The sequence below is a fragment of the Callionymus lyra genome, chromosome 19, assembly GCF_982586985.1.
Source record: "Callionymus lyra chromosome 19, fCalLyr1.hap1.1, whole genome shotgun sequence".
In the NCBI taxonomy this organism is placed as follows: domain Eukaryota; kingdom Metazoa; phylum Chordata; class Actinopteri; order Syngnathiformes; family Callionymidae; genus Callionymus; species Callionymus lyra.
Genome location: NC_141836.1, coordinates 672246 through 693827, shown reverse-complemented (window position 1 = coordinate 693827; position 21582 = coordinate 672246). Strand labels below are relative to the sequence as shown.

The window sequence follows — 21582 nt, the reverse complement described above, 5'->3', positions numbered from 1 at the left end:
CTTCAGTCTCCTTCAGTCTCCTTCAGTCTCCTTCAGTCTTCTTCAGTCTTCTTCAGTCTCCTTCAGTCTCCTTCAGTCTCCTTCAGTCTCCTTCAGTCTCCTTCAGTCTTCTTTAGTCTCCTTCAGTCTCCTTCAGTCTCCTTCAGTCTCCTTTAGTCTCCTTTAGTCTCCTTTAGTCTCCTTCAGTCTCCTCCAGTCTCCTTCAGTCTCCTCCAGTCTCCTTCAGTCTCCTTCAGTCTCCTTCAGTCTCCTTTAGTCTCCTTTAGTCTCCTTCAGTCTCCTTCAGTCTTCTTTAGTCTCCTTCAGTCTCCTTCAGTCTCCTTCAGTCTCCTTCAGTCTTCTTCAGTCTCCTTCAGTCTCCTTCAGTCTCCTTCAGTCTCCTTCAGTCTTCTTTAGTCTCCTTCAGTCTTCTTTAGTCTCCTTCAGTCTCCTTCAGTCTCCTTCAGTCTTCTTTAGTCTCCTTCAGTCTCCTTCAGTCTTCTTCAGTCTCCTTCAGTCTCAGTCAGTCTCCTTCAGTCTTCTTCAGTCTCCGTCAGTCTCAGTCAGTCTCCTTCAGTCTTCTTCAGTCTCCGTCAGTCTTCTTCAGTCTCCGTCAGTCTTCTTCAGTCTCCGTCAGTCTTCTCTAGTCTTTCTCAGTCTCTTTCAGTCTTCTTTAGACTTCTTCAGTCTTCTTTAGACTTCTTCAGTCTTCTTTATTCTTTGTCAGTCTCCTTCAGTCTTCTTTATTCTTCTTCAGTCTCTGTCAGTCTTCTACAGTCTTCTTAATGTTCTTCAGTCTTCTTCATGTTCTTCAGTCTCCTTCATGTTCTTCAGTCTTCTTCATGTTTTTCAGTCTCTGTCAGTCTTTTTCAGTCTTCTTCATGTTCTTCAGTCTTCTTCAGTCTTCTTCATGTCCTTCAGTCTTCTGAGGTGGGGGAGCGAGGACGAAAGGTAAACGCAGGAGAAGATGTGATGTGTGTCGTCTACAGGGTCGTCTGAGATCATAGCTCCGACTCGGGCGAGCCGATGTTCTGGTATCCCGTCTTGGTGCTGGTGCCGTAGTTGGTGTTGGTCATCTCCGTGGTGCCGCCGGGGCCCAGGTAGGCCCGGCTGGGGGGCGCGGGGGCCGGGGCCTCGGCGGGGGTCTTGCCCAGGATGAAGCGCTGCTCGTCCTGCTCCTCCAGGTTGGACATGTCCTTCATCATGCCCTTGCGGTACGAGACGGAGAGTTTGTTGGAGCCGTCGGAGATGAGGTTGAAGCGGCGGGCGAGGAAGACCAGGGGCAGAGGCAGCATGGCCACCACGATCAGGGAGTAGGCCATGATCAGAGCCCAGGGCGGGTAGCTGTGGAAGCTCTCGGAGCCCTGGAGGAGAAACCATTATCTCCAGCAGCAGAAGATTGAAGGATTTAACTTGTTTGTGAAGCATCCACTCCATTTAGGGAATAATTGGGGTGTTTTTTTTAAATAATTGAATTTTAAAAAGTCCAAAATGAATGATTTTGTTTTTACACATAGACGTTGATATTCTTAATTCAATAAATCAGAAATAACATTTCTAAAGACAATATTTTTTCATATGAAGTCTTTTAAATTCACTGTAAACATGTTTTTATATTCATGTGACCAGACATCACGCGTCACTGCTTCTACCTGGTCACATGATCACCTGTTCCTCGCATGATTGGCTGAAAGTATCTTACGATATTGTCTCTATTATCTCAACATTTTTATATAGGGCTGCACGATATAACGAAAAAATATCGATATCGCGATATTGTCACGTGCATCGAAAACATGTGATAATTTATCATTTTTTATTGTATAAATCAAGCATTTCTTAAACACACACTTCGAACAATCAGTGTCACGTTCTGTAAAGTTGTCAGTTTGTACTTCTATGTCTCGTTGTTGTTTACGTCTCCGTCTGTCTGTGAACTGTGCGGCAGCTTGATAGGCTCGGTTGCTATGGTGACACATCTTACTGGCGCGCTGACTTAGCTCAGTATATCCAGTGAAGTAGTACTAACTTATGATCTAGTCAAACACAAGTGATCCAGTGAAGTAATACTAACTTATGATCTAGTCAAACACTAGTGATCCAGTGAAGTAATACTAACTTATGATCTAGTCAAACACTAGTGATCCAGTGAAGTAATACTAACTTATGATCTAGTCAAACACTAGTGATCCAGTGAAGTAATACTAACTTATGATCTAGTCAAACACTAGTGATCCAGTGAAGTAATACTAACTTATGATCTAGTCAAACACTAGTGATCCAGTGAAGTAATACTAACTTATGATCTAGTCAAACACTAGTGATCCAGTGAAGTAATACTAACTTATGATCTAGTCAAACAATAGTGATCCAGTGAAGTAATACTAACTTATGATCTATGTGTGTGTACAAGTATTTATTATTGATTTGGTGATATCACGACGCGCCGGCGGCTCCTCTCTGATGTCGCTCAGTTTCGCGGAGACCGATGCAAGTCCTGCGAGACTGAGCGTTAGTCATGATATTTTTCTACCATCATGTCGACACCGAAGCGTTGAAATAAACGAAAGGAGAATATCATCGTTTCCTTCTCTAAACCCCTGGACCTTCACTACACTCACTCCTGCGCCCGACTGCACGTGCACTCGGCTACAGTTTTAGGTCAAATGATTAATTTAATTAAACACATCCTGACGATCATCTCAGCCTCACCTCCGCCTCCGACCAGGCGTTGTATCCGGCCGGACTGACGGCCATCTCGATGACGGTGGCCACGATGAGCAGGATCAGCACGGCGGGCGACACGTACATCCACATGTAGTAGTAGAAGGAGTACGGCCTGAAGCCCAGCATGTCCTCCAGGTCCTGCATGAACCTGTGAGCAGGTGGAGAAGAAGAAAACCTCGAGGTCATGGTAGAAAATCTCTTTTTATAAAATGTTTATCCATTTCCTTATCGTCATATTGAAGTTGATTTCATCTTTTTCTTTCTTCATGCTTCATGAAAGCGTCTACGGAGGCCCAGGAGTGACAAACAAATGTATCGACTCAACAAAAAATCCTTCCATCATTTCTTGAAATTGTAAAATTGTTTCAGAGTTAATGCATTTGTTTTTTAACGTCTGGGCCACCGTAGATTAGTCACACCTTCTATTTGGGAATATTTTTGACTCTCAAAACATTCTTTTTATGTTATTTATATCATGTTTTTAAAGAAATGTTTATCAATAATTTATTGACTTATTTAAGTTCATTTGATGCAGATCTTTTTTCTCCATCACTCTACTACGGTGGCCCGGAAATGCCAAATAAATTAAAAACTCTGAAACCTAATGTAGAATTTTCATGAAGTTTTGAAACTTCTGGGCCACCGTAGATTAGTCTGTTGCTCCTCTCTCTCGAGTCGTGACCCCTTGCAACAGTTGATGATGTGGCCCCTGAAGAACTACCGTCACTTTTATTAGTTTGATCTGAACTAAGTTAGTAAGTAATTTGTATTTATAAAGAGCTTTTCTAGACCACAAAGCGTTTAAACAATCAAAACAATATAAAATATATACTTTAAAGGTCAAGATAAGACTGAGAACTAGAGATGCTGCTGACCCTGGGAGCCCAGCACAGGTTTTATTAGAATGATCAAAGGTCGGATCTTGACTGACGTCAACTTTAACGTCAATGTTTGTCACGACTGTGACGAAATAAACAACAACATCTTCAATATGTCTTGACCCGACTCACCTCTTGGTCCCGTAGATCCAGGCCACGGAGATGTTCTCCAGGATCACCACCACGGTCAGAGGCAGACCCGCCGAGTAGTCGTCGAACATCGTGACGAAGTAGTTCCCGGACCTTTGCACGAACAGCAGGCCCAGGAAGAAGGCGATGATGCAGCAGACGACTGGAGACACCAGTTTATCATTTTAAAAACAAATGTTCTAAATTAATTTTTTTAGTTCTTAGTCTTTTTTAATTGAATATATAACTGTTAGTAAAATAGAGTCTCCAGACTAAACCAACAGAGCACCGAGCTACCGGATCAAACTCTCAGCCAATCATGCGACACACAGACGATCATGTGACAGCATGGAATAGGAATAAGAAGACTCAAACTTTTTTAATTCAATAATTTAAAAAAAATAAATCTTAACATTTTAATATTTAAATTACTCTATTCAATTCTTCGATTCAAACAAATGTAACATTTCAATATATAATTAATTGAGTTCAATTATTTTTAAAAACAACTCAATACTTTAAAAGAACATTTCACCGAAAAAAATCTAATCGAATCAAATTTTCAAGTTTCTAGTCTTTTAAATTCAATATATAAGTGTTGGTGTAATAGAGTCTCCAGACTAAACCAACAGAGCACAGAGCTACTGGATATAATAATATAATAATAATATAATATAATAATAATAGGAATAAGAAGACTCCAACTTTTTTAATTCAATCATTTCAAATTTAATTTAATATTTTCAATCTTAATATTTGAATTATTGTCTTCAATTATTCGATTTAAACTAATGTAACATTTCAATATATAAATCATTTAATTCAATTGTTTAAAAAAGAAAAACATTTCACAAAATAAAAAAATCAAATCAAATTTTCAAGTTTCTATTCTTTTAAATTCAATATATAAGTGTTGGTGTAATAGAGTCTCAGACTAAAGCAACAGAGCACCGAGCTACTGATCAAACTCTCAGCCAATCGTGCGACTGTTCGATCTGGATGTACAGAAACAATATTTTAACTTTATAATAAATAGGTTTTACATTTAATTTATCATGTATAAAATATTTCACATATTTTTTATTCGATTATTAAATAAAAACAATTTAACATTTTAATGAACAAATTATGAAATGAAATGATTCAAAGTTCAATCTTTGAATAGATCAACGATTCAATGATTCAAAATAGAACGTTTAAAAATCATGAAACGATGTGTTGAACCTTCAGACCTCCATCAACTCACCGCACAGGATCTCCTTGCGGATCTTGAAGGTGTCCAGGATGGGCGTGGTGATGCCCGTCATGGTGCCGATCATGCTGCCCAGGCCCAGGTTGATGAGCATGAAGAAGAACATGACGGACCAGAAGGGGCTGGCGGGGAAGTGGGTCATGGCCTCGGTGAAGGCGATGAAAGCCAGACCAGTTCCCTGGACGGCCTGAGGAGACGGAGGTTCATGGCCTTGAATATCACATGTTTTACAAAATGTCGTCTTGTTTCGTTGTCAATATATTTGAAAAGTAAATATTTCACAGTAGATGGAGATGGATTTTGAAATAGCAACTTAGAGTTTAAGTTCAGTATTGTATCGACCAATCAGCTGTCACTAAACAGAGCGGTGTGTAGAGAGGCATGATGGGAGGTGACTGGTTTGTCGGCACCATAAGTGAGGTGGTCGTTGGTGTCATGAGTCATATAGTGAAGTGACCTTGTTGAGCTCGTCCTCCAGCAGGCAGGCGTCCAGGCCCAGCTGAGCGAAGCCGTCCTCCTTCACCGTCTTGATGACGCCGAACATCTCCTCGTAGTCCGTCGCCGACAGGTGCGAGAAGTTGATGTGAGGAGGGATCAGCTCGCGGCTCAGCACGCCAGAGTTCAGGAAGCCCAGGATCTTCTCGGCGTTCCTGCACACGTCATCTTCATCATCATCATCATCATCATCGTTGTTAAAATCTTCATCATCATTATCATCTTCACCATCATCATCATCAACATCATCATCAACATCTTCCCCATCATCATCATCATCATTAAAATCTTCATCATAATCACCATCATCATCTTCATCATCATCAAAATCTTCATCATAATCACCATCATCATCATTAAAATCTTCATCATAATCACCATCATCATCATCATCATCATTAAAATCTTCATCATAATCACCATCATCATCATCTTCATCATCATGATCGTCATCATCATCTTCATCAACATCTTCACCATCATCTTCATCTTCACCATCATCATCATCATCATCAACATCTTCATCATCTTCATCTTCATCATCATCATCATCATCACCTTAATCATCATCATCACCATCATCATCTTAATCATCATCATCATCATCATCACCACCATAATCATCATCTTCATCATCTTCATCTTCACCATCATCATCATCATCTTAATCATCTTCATCACCCATCATCTTCATCACCATCTTCATCATCCCCATCTTCATTATCATCATCATCATCTATAGCTTCACCTTCATCATCATCATCATCTTAATCATCTTCATCATCCCCATCCCCATCTTCATTATCATCATCTTCATCTTCACCATCATCTTCATCTTTATCATCACCATCACCATCATCATCTTCATCTTCATCATCATCACCATCATCATCTTCATCACCATCACCATCACCATCTTCATCATCATCATCATCACCATCATCTTCATCACCATCACCATCATCTTCACCATCACCATCATCTTCATCATCATCTTCATCACCATCACCATCTTCACCATCTTCATCACCATCACCATCATCATCATAACCATCATCATCTTCATCATCATCATCATCACCACCACATCTTAAAAAGGTAAAGGTCGACTCACTCCACGACACACTTCTCGTTCATGACGTTGGCCTTGAAGCCGAGCACGGCGAACACGACGAGCGTGGCGAGGATGGACGTGACGAAGTTGATGATGGAGACGAGCGCGGCGTCGAAGTGACAGTTGTTGTCTCTCTTGTTGTAGCTGGAGAAGGCGATGACGCCGCCGAAGCCCAGACCCAGAGCGAAGAACACCTGAGTGGCAGCTTCTCGCCACACCTGAGGCTCCAGCATCTTCTCCAGCTGAGGAACAAACAAAGACTTCTTATTAGTACTTTTATAGTTATTATTGTTTTTATTTCATGTTATGTTTTATTCATTATTCCTGTGTTGTGTGGGTTTACTCCGGACACTCCGCTTTCCTCCCACAGTCCAAAAACATACAGCGGTTGATTGAGAACTTTGGGGAAATTGTCCATAGGCATGAGTGTGTGTGTGAATGGTTGTCTGTCTTTGTGTGTCCTGGGACAGACTGGCGTTCTGTCCAGGGTGTCCCTTGCTTCTCGCCCTATGATACTGGGATCGACTCCAGTCTCCCCGCGAGGGATAAAGCGGTTGAAAATATATGAATGAATGAATTATTACTTTGTAATATTATTTTTAATATTATAATAATAATAATATGAATGTCTTAATATAACGGGTATCTAGTATAATACCGACTACTCAAATAAAGAACAAAGGTGCATCAATATCAATCTTTGTAAATTACTAAATATATAATTTGATTTGTGCATTAAAATGTATTCGCTAATGTAGGTGTTAAGTCTCACCACTAGAGGGCGACATTTGTACTAAAATGGCGTATGAAATAAAACGTTAAAATAAAATGTATCGTGGCCGCGCCTTCATGAGCGCAGGTTTCTTTGATGAAAGAGTGAGATGTTGTCGGACCTTGGGCGTGAACATGTGAGCGATGCCGTCCACGGCTCCCTTGAGCATCAGACCGCGCACCAGGAAGCAGAAGAGCACCACGTACGGGAAGAGGGAGCTGAAGTACATCACCTGGGAGGGAGACAGAGAGACTGTTGCCATGGAAACACACATTCATTGATTCCAAAAGCTGCTCTGTGAGCATCTGATGAAAGAGGCAAAATGAACGTGTGTTTCAATCTGAAATGAAAGAGTGTGAGATGGTGTGTGTCGTCAGGATGTCGTGGTGTGTGTGTTCACGGTGTGTGTGTTCACGGTGTGTGTGTCTTCACGGTGTGTGTGTCTTCACGGTGTGTGTGTTCACAACAAGGTCTCGCACCTTCCCGGACGACTGGATCCCCTTGATGACGGCCAGACAGACCATAATCCAGGCCACCAGCAGCGCCAGCGTCATCCTCCAGTTGAGGCCGCCGGTGTCGTCGATGCTGCTGGTGATGTTCAGAGCCTGTCGGTACCAGAAGTAGGTGGTGGCCGAGCTCTTGTCGCACTCCGGCACCACGACTGAAGCAGCAGAAACACATTTAGAATCCTTTGATGACACAGTAGACATGATACCGTGTATGAATATTTAATATTTATACATATTTAATATTTATACATGTCCTTAGCAGACAATATACTCACATTTATTTGTCTGAAGCTTTTCATTTTTGTACTTTTTATCATTGTATTCTTTAGCCGGTCTACTTTTTATGTTTATTTTTTCGCTTTTATACTTTTATGTTAGTATTTTTTAAGCTTTGTGTCCTTTTTATGGTTGTATTTTTTAGCTTTTATATTATTCGGTTTGTATTTTGTTTTGGTTTAAAACATTTTATTATTCATACTTTGTAGCTTGTGTATTTTTTATGTTTATTTTTTAGCATTTATACTTTTATGTTTATTTTTTGTCCTATGGACTTGATCACATGACCATCATCCTTGGACTTGATCACATGACCATCATCCTTGGACTTGATCACATGACCATCATCCTTGGACTTGATCACATGACCATCATCCTTGGACGTGATCACATGACCATCATCCTTGGACTTGATCACATGACCATCATCCTTGGACGTGATCACATGACCATCATCCTTGGACTTGATCACATGACCATCATCCTTGGACGTGATCACATGACCATCATCCTTGGACTTGATCACATGACCATCATCCTTGGACTTGATCACATGACCATCATTCTTGGACTTGATCACATGACCATCATTCTTGGACTTGATCACATGACCATCATCCTTGGACGTGATCACATGACCATCATTCTTGGACTTGATCACATGACCATCATTCTTGGATGTGATCACATGACCATCATTCTTGGACTTGATCACATGACCATCATTCTTGGACTTGATCACATGACCATCATCCTTGGACGTGATCACATGACCATCAGACTGATTGAACCATCAGACATCAAGTCTCTCGATCACAGTTTTGTCGACTCACGGGCCTGAGTTCCGTTGATCTGGACGGGACACTCGGCCCAGGGCAGCGGGTACTGGAAGGACTTGAAGAAGTAGAAGATGCTCCAGCCGATGATGACGTTGTAGTAGAGGCCCACGAAGCCGCACACCTGAGGAGGTCACATGATCAGAATCTGAGGTCTCCACTGGAACAAGACGAGATGAATTATTGAGCCGCTCGCTCTCAGCTGCTGTATTTATAGCTGCTGTCACGTCGAGCTGCTGCTCGCATCGCTGCCCCGGGCCTGGAACCCCCTCCTCCTGAACAGAAGCTCCTGGTCTCGTATAATGAAGGATTATCTTAACTGATCCTCGGAACCTGAGAACACGTTGATCAAATATATTTAGATTCAAACACGATATTTCAACGTCTTTAACTTTATTGACGTGATGTTTGGTTTAAAGCTCATAAACTGGATTCATGACACGATTATATTCAAAATAAATCATATAGAGTTTGTGTTTCACTCATTTCCACGAGTTATCAGGTTTATTTTCTGACTAATCTTGACCGACACCAGTGTGAAGAGTCACAAGTTATGTTACTTCAGAGAAAATACTATCTTCTTTCAAAACAAACACCTTTCAGACATTAATAATCGATAGAAATTGGATCAATTATCCTTTCTTTCTGGACCGGTACCGGTCCCCGGCGACCTGGACCCCCTGAAGAACCGAGGCGGTCGTGCTTCCCGTCAGGACTCACCAGTAGACTGGAGATGCCGATGCCTCCCAGCTCAGGGTAGACGTAGTTCCAGACGCCGATGCTGCCGCGACGGATCCTCTGACCCACGGCCAGTTCCAGGAAGAAGAGCGGGATCCCGATGAGCAGCAGCAGGATGGAGTACGGGACCAGGTACGCACCTGTGAGGGGGAACATGGGAGAATATCAGGGACGTCAGGAGATTCAATTCTCCTCTTAATGTTTATTTTTTAAAAATGACTCATTTTACTCATTCATACTTTATTTTACACATAGAGTTTGATTTTTAAATTCCAATATTTCAAAAGGACATTTTCTATATTCTATATGTTTTAATTTAGTATTTTAAATTCAATTCAATAAAAATATTGCTATAAAATATTTTTTGACACAGTTTTTAATTTCGATAAATCAGAAATAAATGTTACAAATTCAATATTTTTTAATTCGTAGTCATTTAAATTCAATTTAAAATGTTGGTATAATAGACTCACCAGACATCATCAGAACAAGTTGATCTGAACCCGATGTTCGAGATCAAACAGTGACGGTGGAACGAGTGACGTCTGGTGAGATGAAAGATAATAAAGAGCTCGTGTCTCGTGTCTCACTCGTGTCTCACTCGTGTCTCACTCGTGTCACACTCTCGTCTCACACTCGTCTCACACTCGTCTCTCACTCGTCTCTCACTCGTCTCTCACTCGTCTCTCACTCGTCTCTCACTCGTGTCTCACTCGTGTCTCACTCGTCTCACACTCGTCTCTCACTCGTCTCTCACTCGTGTCTCACTCGTCTCACACTCGTCTCTCACTCGTCTCTCACTCGTGTCTCACTCGTGTCACACTCGTCTCTCACTCGTCTCTCACTCATGTCTCACTCGTGTCACACTCGTCTCTCACTCGTCTCACACGTGTCTCACTCGTGTCACACTCGTCTCTCACTCGTCTCACACTCGTCTCTCACTCGTCTCACACTCGTGTCTCACTCGTGTCACACTCGTCTCTCACTCGTCTCACACGTGTCTCACTCGTGTCACACTCGTCTCACACTCGTGTCTCACTCGTCTCACACTCGTGTCTCACTCGTGTCACACTCGTCTCTCACTCGTCTCACACTCGTGTCTCACTCGTGTCTCACTCGTCTCACACTCGTCTCACACTCGTCTCTCACTCGTCTCACACTCGTGTCACACTCGTCTCACACTCGTCTCTCACTCGTCTCTCACTCGTCTCACACTCGTGTCACACTCGTCTCACACTCGTCTCACACTCGTCTCACACTCGTCTCTCACTCGTCTCTCACTCGTCTCTCACTCGTCTCACACTCGTGTCTCACTCGTCTCACACTCGTCTCACACTCGTGTCTCACTCGTGTCTCACTCGTGTCTCACTCGTCTCTCACTCGTCTCACACTCGTCTCACACTCATCTCACACTCGTCTCACACTCGTGTCTCACTCGTGTCTCACTCGTGTCTCACTCGTGTCTCACTCGTGTCTCACTCGTGTCTCACTCGTCTCACACTCGTCTCTCACTCGTGTCTCACTCGTGTCTCACTCGTCTCACACTCGTCTCACACTCGTGTCTCACTCGTGTCTCACACTCGACTCACACTCGTGTCTCACTCGTGTCTCACTCGTCTCACACTCGTCTCACACTCGTGTCTCACTCGTGTCTCACACTCGTGTCTCACTCGTGTCTCACACTAGTGTCTCACTCGTGTCTCACTCGTCTCTCACTCGTCTCTCACTCGTCTCACACTCGTCTCACACTCGTCTCACACTCGTCTCACACTCGTGTCTCACTCGTCTCTCACTCGTCTCTCACTCGTCTCAAACTCGTCTCTCACTCGTCTCTCACTCGTCTCTCACTCGTCTCTCACTCGTGTCACACTCGTCTCACACTCGTCCAGAAGTGACCAATGAATGAAGTCTTTGAAGCCACGTCAGTGAAACATTTGTAATGTTGTTTTATTTAAGCATTTGATTTATTTTGATTCTTTATTGAAGGGTTTAAGCACATTTTTTTATTAAATATTTTATTTACACATAGAGTTTGACATTTTTATTCCAAATATACAAAAATAAATATTCTAAGTTCAATATTTTTTAATTTTTAGCCTTTTTAAATTAATATAAAATGTCACCAGACAATTCCGCTGCTTTAGATTTCGTCGTCACATGATCGTCTGTGCGTCGCGTGATTGGCTGAAAGTTCAATATCTCTGTTGCTATTGTCTGGTGTCACTACTATACAAACATATATTGAATTTAAAGGACTACACATTAAAAAATATTACATTTTTAATAACATTTCTTAAATAAAAATAGAATAAAACTCAAACAATAACCAGCAAGAACATCATTAAAAAATATATTATATTTAGTTTTTTTGATTAATTATCAAAAAAGAAAGTTTAGACCTTTCAATATGCACATTTTTGAATTACATTATTCAAAAAAAGGATTTAATTCTTTAAAAGAAACCAACAACAAATAAAAAACTAATAATAAGAGTTAATTTTAAATGTTTGAAATGTTAATTTTACCATCGAATAAACAATCAATGTTCTGATGACACCGATGTACAAAAATACACAGTTAAAAAAGTATTGAAGATATAAATATTATTTCCTGGAGATGCTCTTCAAAGGTTCTTCACGTACCTCCACCGTTCTTCTGGCACAGGTAGGGGAACCTCCACACGTTGCCCAGACCCACGGAGAAGCCCACCTGAGCCAGGATGTACTCCAGCTTGTTGTTCCAGGCCGGACGCCCGTCCTCCAGGTCGGGGTCCGGCGAGGGCAGCAGCGCTCGGACCGGCGCCGTGGAGCCCGGGCTGAGACCCATAGACATCTGGCTGCTCTTGTAGTCCATGGCGTGCTCCAGAGACAGCAGGTCGGCCACGGACTCGGTGACCGGCTCCGTGCTGTGCTCGCGCTGCGTCACCTTGGTGTTCTTGGGCATGATGGCCACGAGGAGGGTCGGACTTGAGGAGGAGGTTCGGACCAGGTGAGTCTTTCAGTTCTGGGAACAGAACCACAGAGGATTTAGTCTTGAAGACTTTTGTATCTTCAATAGTTCAACATTTATAGATTCAATATTTGTCACTTTGTTTATCATTTTATTGTGATAAATATATGTCTATATAGATGTATAAGTATATCATGTATTCATATGGATATATGTAAGGAAATATTCCTCAAGTTACTACAAACTGATAATAAAAAGGGACAATTAGAAAATATTTTTGTGTATTTTGTGAAAAGTGTTTGTGTCTTTCTACTCATTTTTCTAACTAGTGTTTATTTTTGTACATTTTCTATAAATATTCTTAATCAATTCATTCATTCAACATATAGAAGTGTTTCTTACATCTAAATAAAATATTTATTTGTATTATTATTGTTAGTTCAACCCTGAATACAACGTTAAAAAGTTATATTTTTGTTTACAAACTATTTTTATGAAGCATTTTTCAAATCAAACGTTTACAAACATTGAGGTTAATTGTACGATAATATGACGTAATGCCATCTTTGCTCGCCTGCACAACAGACACATCCTTCACCGGTGAACAGTCTACAAATCCTCATAACACGCTACATTGTGCTCGAGTCATGTGACCCTCAAACCAGAGGCAACTGTGAGACTGAGCTCCTGAACCTGAGGAATGTGGAGCGACCAAAAGATTATGACCACAGTATGAGGAATTGTATTTTGATCACCATAAGAAATAAACTGTAGTGTGCACTTGTACTGATGTTTATTGTTGTTATTTATATTTCATTGTCTTTATTTTATTCTAATATTATCATCATTAACATTTAGCTTTAGTGGCTACTATTTATTTACTATATTTGTGTTATTATTGGTAATATATGTAGCTTATGTTTTTAAATAAAGATATTTTTGTGAATAACATGAATGTTCCGAATGTGGGAAGAATTACTATCGATTATTTGTTTGATTTTCATTGATGTGTTTGTGTTTTCTATCTAGAATTTTGACGCTGATCGAGACAGAACTGAGTCATAATGTGATGGGGCTAAAGGTCAGAGGTCGGAGCTGCAGCATCGTCTCCTCAACAGAAGAGACGTTTCATTTAAGATCCTCCTGAAGACACGAGATCTAGTTCTCCTTCTGGAAAAAAGAAAAAAAAGGCTTTTCACAGCCAGGAGGACTTTAAAGCTCTCGCTGCACAACATTCTTTCTCAGTCACAAGAAGCTCTGAAGTCACGACACGCCAGAGAAACACGAGCTCAAGAGAGTTTCCAACACTAGCTTAGCTTAGCATAGCATAGCTTAGCCTAGCCTAGCTTAGCTTAGCTCATTTTATCTTTCTCCGTACGCTAGTGAAGCCGCTGCACTTGTATTAGCTCAACATCCTTCAGATAAATCCCAAATAGTTCAACACATCAAACTGTAAACATTTAAATGAAAATAAAACATTGTTATGTTTAAACACAAGAACAGAGTCACTGCTGGTCGGAACAAACTAGTTCATCACCTGCATCTTCATCGTTTACCGTTTAGGTTTTTCCATTCAAACTCCACAGAAACATTCTTTTATTTTTGCTAATTCTACTTTTTCTTTTTGTGAGTTGTCTCTTGTTCACACGTGAGCAAAGTGTAGCTCGAACCACATTTGCATCTTTTACTGCATTTATTCAGCCGGAGTGAAATAACGGGAAACAGAAATGCTTATTTTGTACTTTAAATTTAAAAAAAATCATGACTAATAGTTGAAATCTAAATAAACTCAAATCTTTTTTCTCCCTTTTTACATGTTTTTTATTGTTTAAATGCATATTTTATTGACATACATATAATATGTCACAAAATCAATTAAATCTTTATTTTCCAACTATTTTAAAAGAAAAATAAAGACAAACAAGGATTAAATAAGAAAACATAATGAAAAAAAATAGGTTAGAGAATTGAGAGAAGAAAATAATGATAGGATTTTTTTTCAAGTATTTATTTGTCTACGATATAGTCTTTTGAAACTAAGTGGCTTCACTTCGTACTTTAATATTCTGTCCATCGTTTATTCTCTGTAATCTTTCAAGACAATAATTAAATACAGACACAATACACTATAAACTATTGCTCATGTGTTGTTTATAGTATTAGACAAATACATGTCACTAGTTCAACACTGAATCTCTAAACTTAAATGATGTCACAACATGATGTTATAGTGTGTTTGTGTCGTTGACACTATTGTAACAGTTTATTTAGTGTCTAAACCAGAAGGATCTTCTCGCCTGCAGTTCATACTAAACTCTGCAGCCAGAATTCTGAGCCGCTCTAGTAGAAGAACTCACATTTCTCCTTCAAACTCTTCACTGGCTGCTCTAGTAGAAGAACTCACATTTCTCCTTCAAACTCTTCACTGGCTGCTCTAGTAGAAGAACTCACATTTCTCCTTCAAACTCTTCACTGGCTGCCAGTTTCTTTCAGGATCATTTTTAAATTCTGGTTCTTACTTTCAGATCTATTCATGGTCAGACCTTCATGATCTGATCCAGACTTACACCCCAGCTCGGGCTCTGAGGTCTGTGGATCAGAATCTATTGATGGGTTTGAGATTTATTGGATATTTAACTTTAAGTCTTTTGACTTCCACACAAGCGTTAACACGGGGTATAAAGTAAACTTGCGTCACTAAACTGATGAAATAATAATGTTTTATCTCAGGTTTAACTTGAGTTTCCTCCTCGTATCTGCAACACCACAGATCTGTCCTCCAACAATTCTCTCTCTTCATCTGGTCTGGTTGCTAAGAGACCATAGAAATGAAATCTCTGCATCATCTTCTCTGTCACCGTCAGGAAACAGTCACGTGACCGCACGCCAGGGTTAAAATGATCGATCAGTTCGATCAGGAGTGGACCACCGGAGGAGACACACCGCAGCACCCCCACGGGCCACGCGCGCGCTCGTGGACATGACCTCTGACGCGTTCTCAAGGTCAACTAGATCAACTAGATCAACTAGATGCGGTGGATATCTCGTGCGCGCGCGCGCGGACACGCGCACCATACGACGGACGATCGAAGGTTTGTCTCACCTGGACTAGAAGTTTGCGTCGCTTCCGTGTTTCTGCTCGAACATCTCGTGCACGCAGAGACGGAGCTCGTGCAGGTGCCTGTGGGTCCAGGGCTCGTGCGTGGGTGAGTGAGTGCGTGCGTGCGTGCGTGCGTGGGTGAGGCGGGTCTCGCTGGTCCACGTGGTCCCGCGTCCGTGTTCTTCTGCCGAGACTGCGATACTATGAGGAGTCACGACGAGTCTGACGCAGGTTTGACTCACTGGTGTCACGTCACTCACGTCACTCACGTCATGAGCGGGTGAAGCCGAGGCTCGATGCAGAACACTGTCCATGAAACTCAATGAATGGTCTGGAAAAAAGCTTTTAAATATACATTTATTGTGAAACTAATACATTTTAAATAATGACTAAAATAATCATGACCTCAGACATATAAACCACTGGATCATTGTGTAGGTTTTCTGTTCTTTTCTAGACGTAAACTCAGTGTAAAGTTGTCAAGAAAACATTGCAAGATGTTTGAACTGAACACTCGTGAGAAGAAAAACATCAGATGAAGAAGAGATTTGTGTTCATTGACTCCAGTTTGAAGTCTTTCTCTCAAAGACGCAGTAACTTCTCATCATGATCATGTTTTACACTCATTACTTTATAAAGTTGCTCTGAAATCTGGACAAACAAGAGGTTATGAGAGTCCAGTATGACGTAATAATGGCTTCACTCCTCCTCCAGCTGTAATCATGCTTTGTTTATACAACAAGTCCCTTGGAGGTGGAGACCATTGATGACACACGGTGACAAACCTCCATGTTTGACCAATCACAGCAGAGTGGGTGTGGTTATGATCAACAAGATTTCATCTCCAGAAAGTGTTTTAAGTGGGCGGAGCTTAAGATCATTTTCTAACATCAATATTTAAATGAAAAGAGAGTTTTGTACAAACACACACTGATGATACAATAGAGTCACACATCACAACAACACACACACTGATGATACAATAGAGTCACACATCACAACAACACACACACTGATGATACAATAGAGTCACACATCACAACAACACACACACTGATGATACAATAGAGTCACACATCACAACAACACACACACACACACACTGATGATACAATAGAGTCACACATCACAACAACACACACACACTTGGTTCCGTCCAGAGATGATTGACACATCAAAGTGTGTCTGCAGCTCAAGTGAAGTCATTTTTCTCACGCCTCGTTCTTCTTCTCTTCCTGCGACAGAAACGATCTACTCTTCGCCTGCGACGCTGTGTTTTCTCCGCCTCACGATATTGAGTCTCGAGCAGAATCGATTCAGGTGATAGAACCGAAACGATCATGTTGGAGGAGGTTTTATCACAATTAGACACGAGGAGAGTGGTCATAATGTTATGGCTGATTATTTTAGTATGAAATATATGATGTTTCTTCAATAATGTTGTCATTATTTGAGTGAATATATATTAATATATCAATAATTTCCTTTAATAAACTATATTGTGTGGATCTAAAGTCGAGAAGAAACTCCAGACAGGAAGTAGAAGACGAGCAGGATGGTGTGAGAAGGTGTGAGAAGGTGTGAGAAGGTCTGAGAAGGTGTGAGAAGGTGTGAGAAGGTGATGAAGAGGAGGAAACGAATGTACTTCATCGAACCTCGTGTCTTCTGGCGAGACCGTGGAACAGAATCATGCTTCGTCATGTGACTCACTACACAAGGTTGACTGCTGGGATCAGTTGCCATGGCAACCAGCGATCATATGATGGTTACTCACCCTTTGCGTCCTCCTCGAGCGTCGTGGTCAGAACCTCTTCAGGAGCATCTCCCCGGGCTCTCCGGCGGCACCTCGTGCTCCTTGTGACAAAGCTTCAGATCACACCTTTAAATTATGCAACAGGAGACAAAATGTCCGCCGATGTCATTGTTGTGCTGCGGCGCCGCTCACCTCCACCAGGGGGTCACAGTGACCCCATGACACACTCAAACGAGGTGAAAACATTTCCTCAGAAACACAAACAAACCAAAGACTCTTGAAATAGAATCTTTTTTCTGAAACTCATGGACTTGATCGTGACACCGAGACGATTCTTCTTCTCTGGTCTCAGACCCAGCAGCCGGTCCGACCTCCAGAGACTCCGTTGCCTGGACACGAACCCGACATGTTGACGAACACCAGCAGCAAACACAGCCGTTCTGTGAGCGGATTATTCTACAGACGCTCGGCAAACACATCCATGACACTCGTCAAAGTCCAAATATATACTGATACCTTCACTTTTCTAATAATACACGCAGTACTTTCACCCTCACAGAGAAAAATACTTTCCAGTCGACATTCATTTAATTGAAACCAAAGTAAAAAAGTATTATAAACTATTTCTCAATTAAATTTACGACTAATTTTCCTTATAATACAGACTTATTTAAGTGTATCTTGAAACAATTCTTCTCATGTGGACGTTACAGACGAGCAGTCTGGAGATGTTTGGATGTTAATTAGTGTCTTTTTGGACGAAGATGATGAGACGACTCTGGCGGCTACATTAAAATGAACAAACATGTTTGTCTCGAAAAAGTGCACTTCAGTTGACTGACAGGAAGTGTCTGTGAATCCATGACGACCAAGAACGACTGTGTTGTGACGAACAGTGAGAGTCGATATTTGTCCTTGAGATTCTCCACCAGAGCCTCTGAGGAGCAGCTTCTGGAGACGACAGGTTTGTAGTTATGATTTTAAACCTGATCTGCGACTCGACCAAAGTATATTCTGGTGGTTGGAGCGTCTACTGACGCGTCCACCATCCATTCTTCTGTGAAGCTGCTTCCTGTCCTGGCGTCTGCGAGTCCAGCAGATGGTCTCATGGTCTCCGTCCTGCTGCTCACACTCGCTGAGGACCAATGAAAACAACTCCATCCACCAGCTTTCACGGCGACCATGAGATGGTATTTATCCTGTATATCACATATTATCTTGGATTAGGAACAATCATTTCAACATAGTGTGGATTATTTACTCATGATCGAACATCTAGTGGACCCGTGGGATTTAAAGGGCAGCACCAGTGACGTGTTCCCCCTCAGAGTCCAGAGAAACGTCTGCAGGATCAGATCCAAACGCTTCAGATCAACAGAACAACTCATGAATCCACGGAACATGCAGTAAAATCACTGACATTATACTCAATAACATCAAAGGAAAGAAGAAATAAACACAAATGAAATGGTTGAATTAATCAATATAAAGCAGCTGTATTTGTCAAATGTTTATAAATAGATCAGTTTTAATATTAAAATATTATTTATTTGTTAATAAACCATATACATGATTTTTATAAACAAAACCTGTGTAACATACTAAAATAATATATTTAATAGTAGGATTAATTGAAGCAAATATATATAATCATTATTATCATTATTATTATAATGGGACCGTAATTATTATTTAATAAATATCCACCTATGAAGATTATTTTAATACAATGGCGCCCTCTACCGGTGTGATATATACTTTCTATTTATTTTTCTCCGACACTTTCGCCATTTATCATCACAACAACGCTGACGTCATCACAGCCTTCTGAATTTGTATTTCTCCTTCATCTCGAGGTCAAATGTCGAGACAAGAGAGTCAACAACAACAACAACAACACAAATTAGTTTTTTCTGAGGCCTGTTGTGAACAAATGGTGGAAGGAAGAGCATAAAATGAGCAGAAATATTAATTTAGAAAAAAAATATATAAAGAGTACTTAAAACCATGTTTCAACAAGGATCGCAAATATTCTAATTACTGTCAAAATAGCTGCTGCAAAGATGTTAGAAAAATATTTAAAAATAGATAAAAATCAGTGTTTCATCCATTATTTTAAAAAAAAATTGTTTCACGAATATTGAACATTTGAGGAGATTGTTTAAACTTTATTTAACAGAACGGATAGAAATGTATTTGTCTTTCACACTCACAGGGGATGGTGCATGTCCCAGCGACCCAGGGAGAGACGCATGGGACACACCGGTGTATTAAGTTCAGGTCACAAACGAACGATAAGATTTCTCACCATCGGTCGGATCACAGCCGAGCGTCTATGAAGCACAGTTTGAAACTTCCTGTGAGAACAAACGTGATGGTGGTGCTCGGGTGGAGCAGCGTGTGGTCTCAGTCCAGCCGTAAACATCTGCTCATGGTCTCAGTCCAGCCGTAAACATCTGCTCATGGTCTCAGTCCAGCCGTAAACATCTGCTCATGAAGGCATGAAGTCCAGGTCAAGACGACCATTAGCAGGAATGAAAGCTGCCGTAACTCAGAGGAAACAACGTGGAGAGAAGAAGAAGAAGCTGAACATCAATCAGGGAGAATCTAATCAAACGAGCGTAGAAGGTGTTTTCTTGACACTTTCTTCACTGGATTTACTGCTTGAAATACTACAAAAGTACTTCAGTGACAGGAGTTAACAACATTTAGAAGTTTGAAGAAACATTCAGTTCATACAGTTCCAGACTAAATGTCATTTTCATTATAGTTTATTTTAACCTTCAGTTTTCATTCTGAATTCTAAAATCCTACAGTTTATAAAATATTTCAATCCAGCACAAGGTAGTAAAACTTTTTAAAGAGCTTTAGATTTTACCAAACAACTATTCAACGAGTTGTCAAATTAACATAACAATGTATTTCTTCAGTTTATTTCAACTGAACGACCTTCAAAACGTTTAAGATCATCTTCAGTAAATATAGACAAATAATAAATATAGACAAATAATAAATACAAATATAGACAAATAATAGTAAGTAAGTAAGTAAGTAATTTTTATTTGTATAGCGCTTTTCCAGACCAGGGTCACAAAGCGCTTAAACAATCAAAACAATATTCAATAAAGTATATACTTTAAAGATCAAGATAAAACTGATAACATAACAGGAGTTCCAGAATCTTCAGTATAGACAAATAATAAATATAGCCAAATAATGAATATAGACAAATAATACATAAAAATATAGACAAATAATACATACAATTATAGACAAATAATAAATAAAAACAAAGACAAATTATAAATAAAATATAGACAAATAATACATAAAATATAGACAAATAATACATAAAATATAGACAAATAATAAAAAAAATATATATAGACAAAGAATATATAAAAATAGACAAATAATACATAAAAATAAAGACAAATGATACATACAAATATAGACAAATAATAAATTAAAAATAGAGACAAATAATAGATACAAATATAGACAAAGAATAAATAAAAATATAGACAAAGAATAAAACTTAAAAAAATATTATCAAAGTTTTTATTCTTGTAAAAGCTAAAGTCAGTTCAAATTAATAATTAAAATGATATCTTAATAAATTGCATTATTCTCAACTACATTATACATTTAATTAAATCCACTGTTTATTTTTATATTTTGGTGTGTTTACAGATTGTCTTATTGAATATGTTTATTTATATATTATTAAATATGTAAAGAAAATAAAGAAGCTTCATTTATGTTTCACTTTAAACCTCAGAAACACTAATGCAACAAGAAAACAATAACAAATCTACAACATAAACTTAAATTAAATTAAATAAAATGGATTCTGAGAAAATGTTTACGTTGAATTCTCAATTAAAAAAAACAAATGAAGATAAATTCTTATATTTCTAACGCGAGTGTGTGTGAACGTCACAAACTCACACGGCGTCGCGAGCGTCTGCTCAACGGGTCGAAGGTAGAACAACATGAGTCTCTGGATCATCTCTACACTCCTGCAACATTTCTGTTTTCAAGCTGAAGTCCAGGCGACTTCCTCCAGCGCTGC

The 21582-nt window shown here is 40.0% G+C and overlaps 1 protein-coding gene across 1 annotated transcript; it reads right to left on the bottom strand.

The window, feature by feature from the left end:
* Positions 1-885: 885 nt before the first annotated feature.
* On the bottom strand, positions 886-15882 carry slc6a17 (solute carrier family 6 member 17). The gene is made up of 12 exons (XM_087781420.1): positions 15758-15882; positions 12348-12708; positions 9688-9845; positions 8965-9091; positions 7826-8007; positions 7468-7578; positions 6575-6816; positions 5423-5615; positions 4960-5152; positions 3717-3876; positions 2692-2854; positions 886-1343 (listed from the first exon to the last, which is right to left on the bottom strand). The coding sequence occupies exons 2-12, from the start codon at positions 12646-12648 to the stop codon at positions 981-983; spliced, it is 2193 nt and encodes a 730-aa protein (XP_087637546.1). The 5' UTR covers positions 12649-12708; positions 15758-15882; the 3' UTR covers positions 886-980.
* Positions 15883-21582: the final 5700 nt, after the last annotated feature.

Coding starts and splice junctions, on each gene's coding strand:
- slc6a17 (XM_087781420.1), bottom strand. CDS start 12,648: ATGCCCAAGAACACCAAGGTGACGCAGCGCGAGCACAGCACGGAGCCG. Junction 7,579..7,825: donor GGATCCAGTCGTCCGGGAAG/GTGCGAGACCTT, acceptor TCTCCCTCCCAG/GTGATGTACTTCAGCTCCCT. Junction 3,877..4,959: donor CCGCAAGGAGATCCTGTGCG/GTGAGTTGATGG, acceptor TGGTGTCTCCAG/TCGTCTGCTGCATCATCGCC.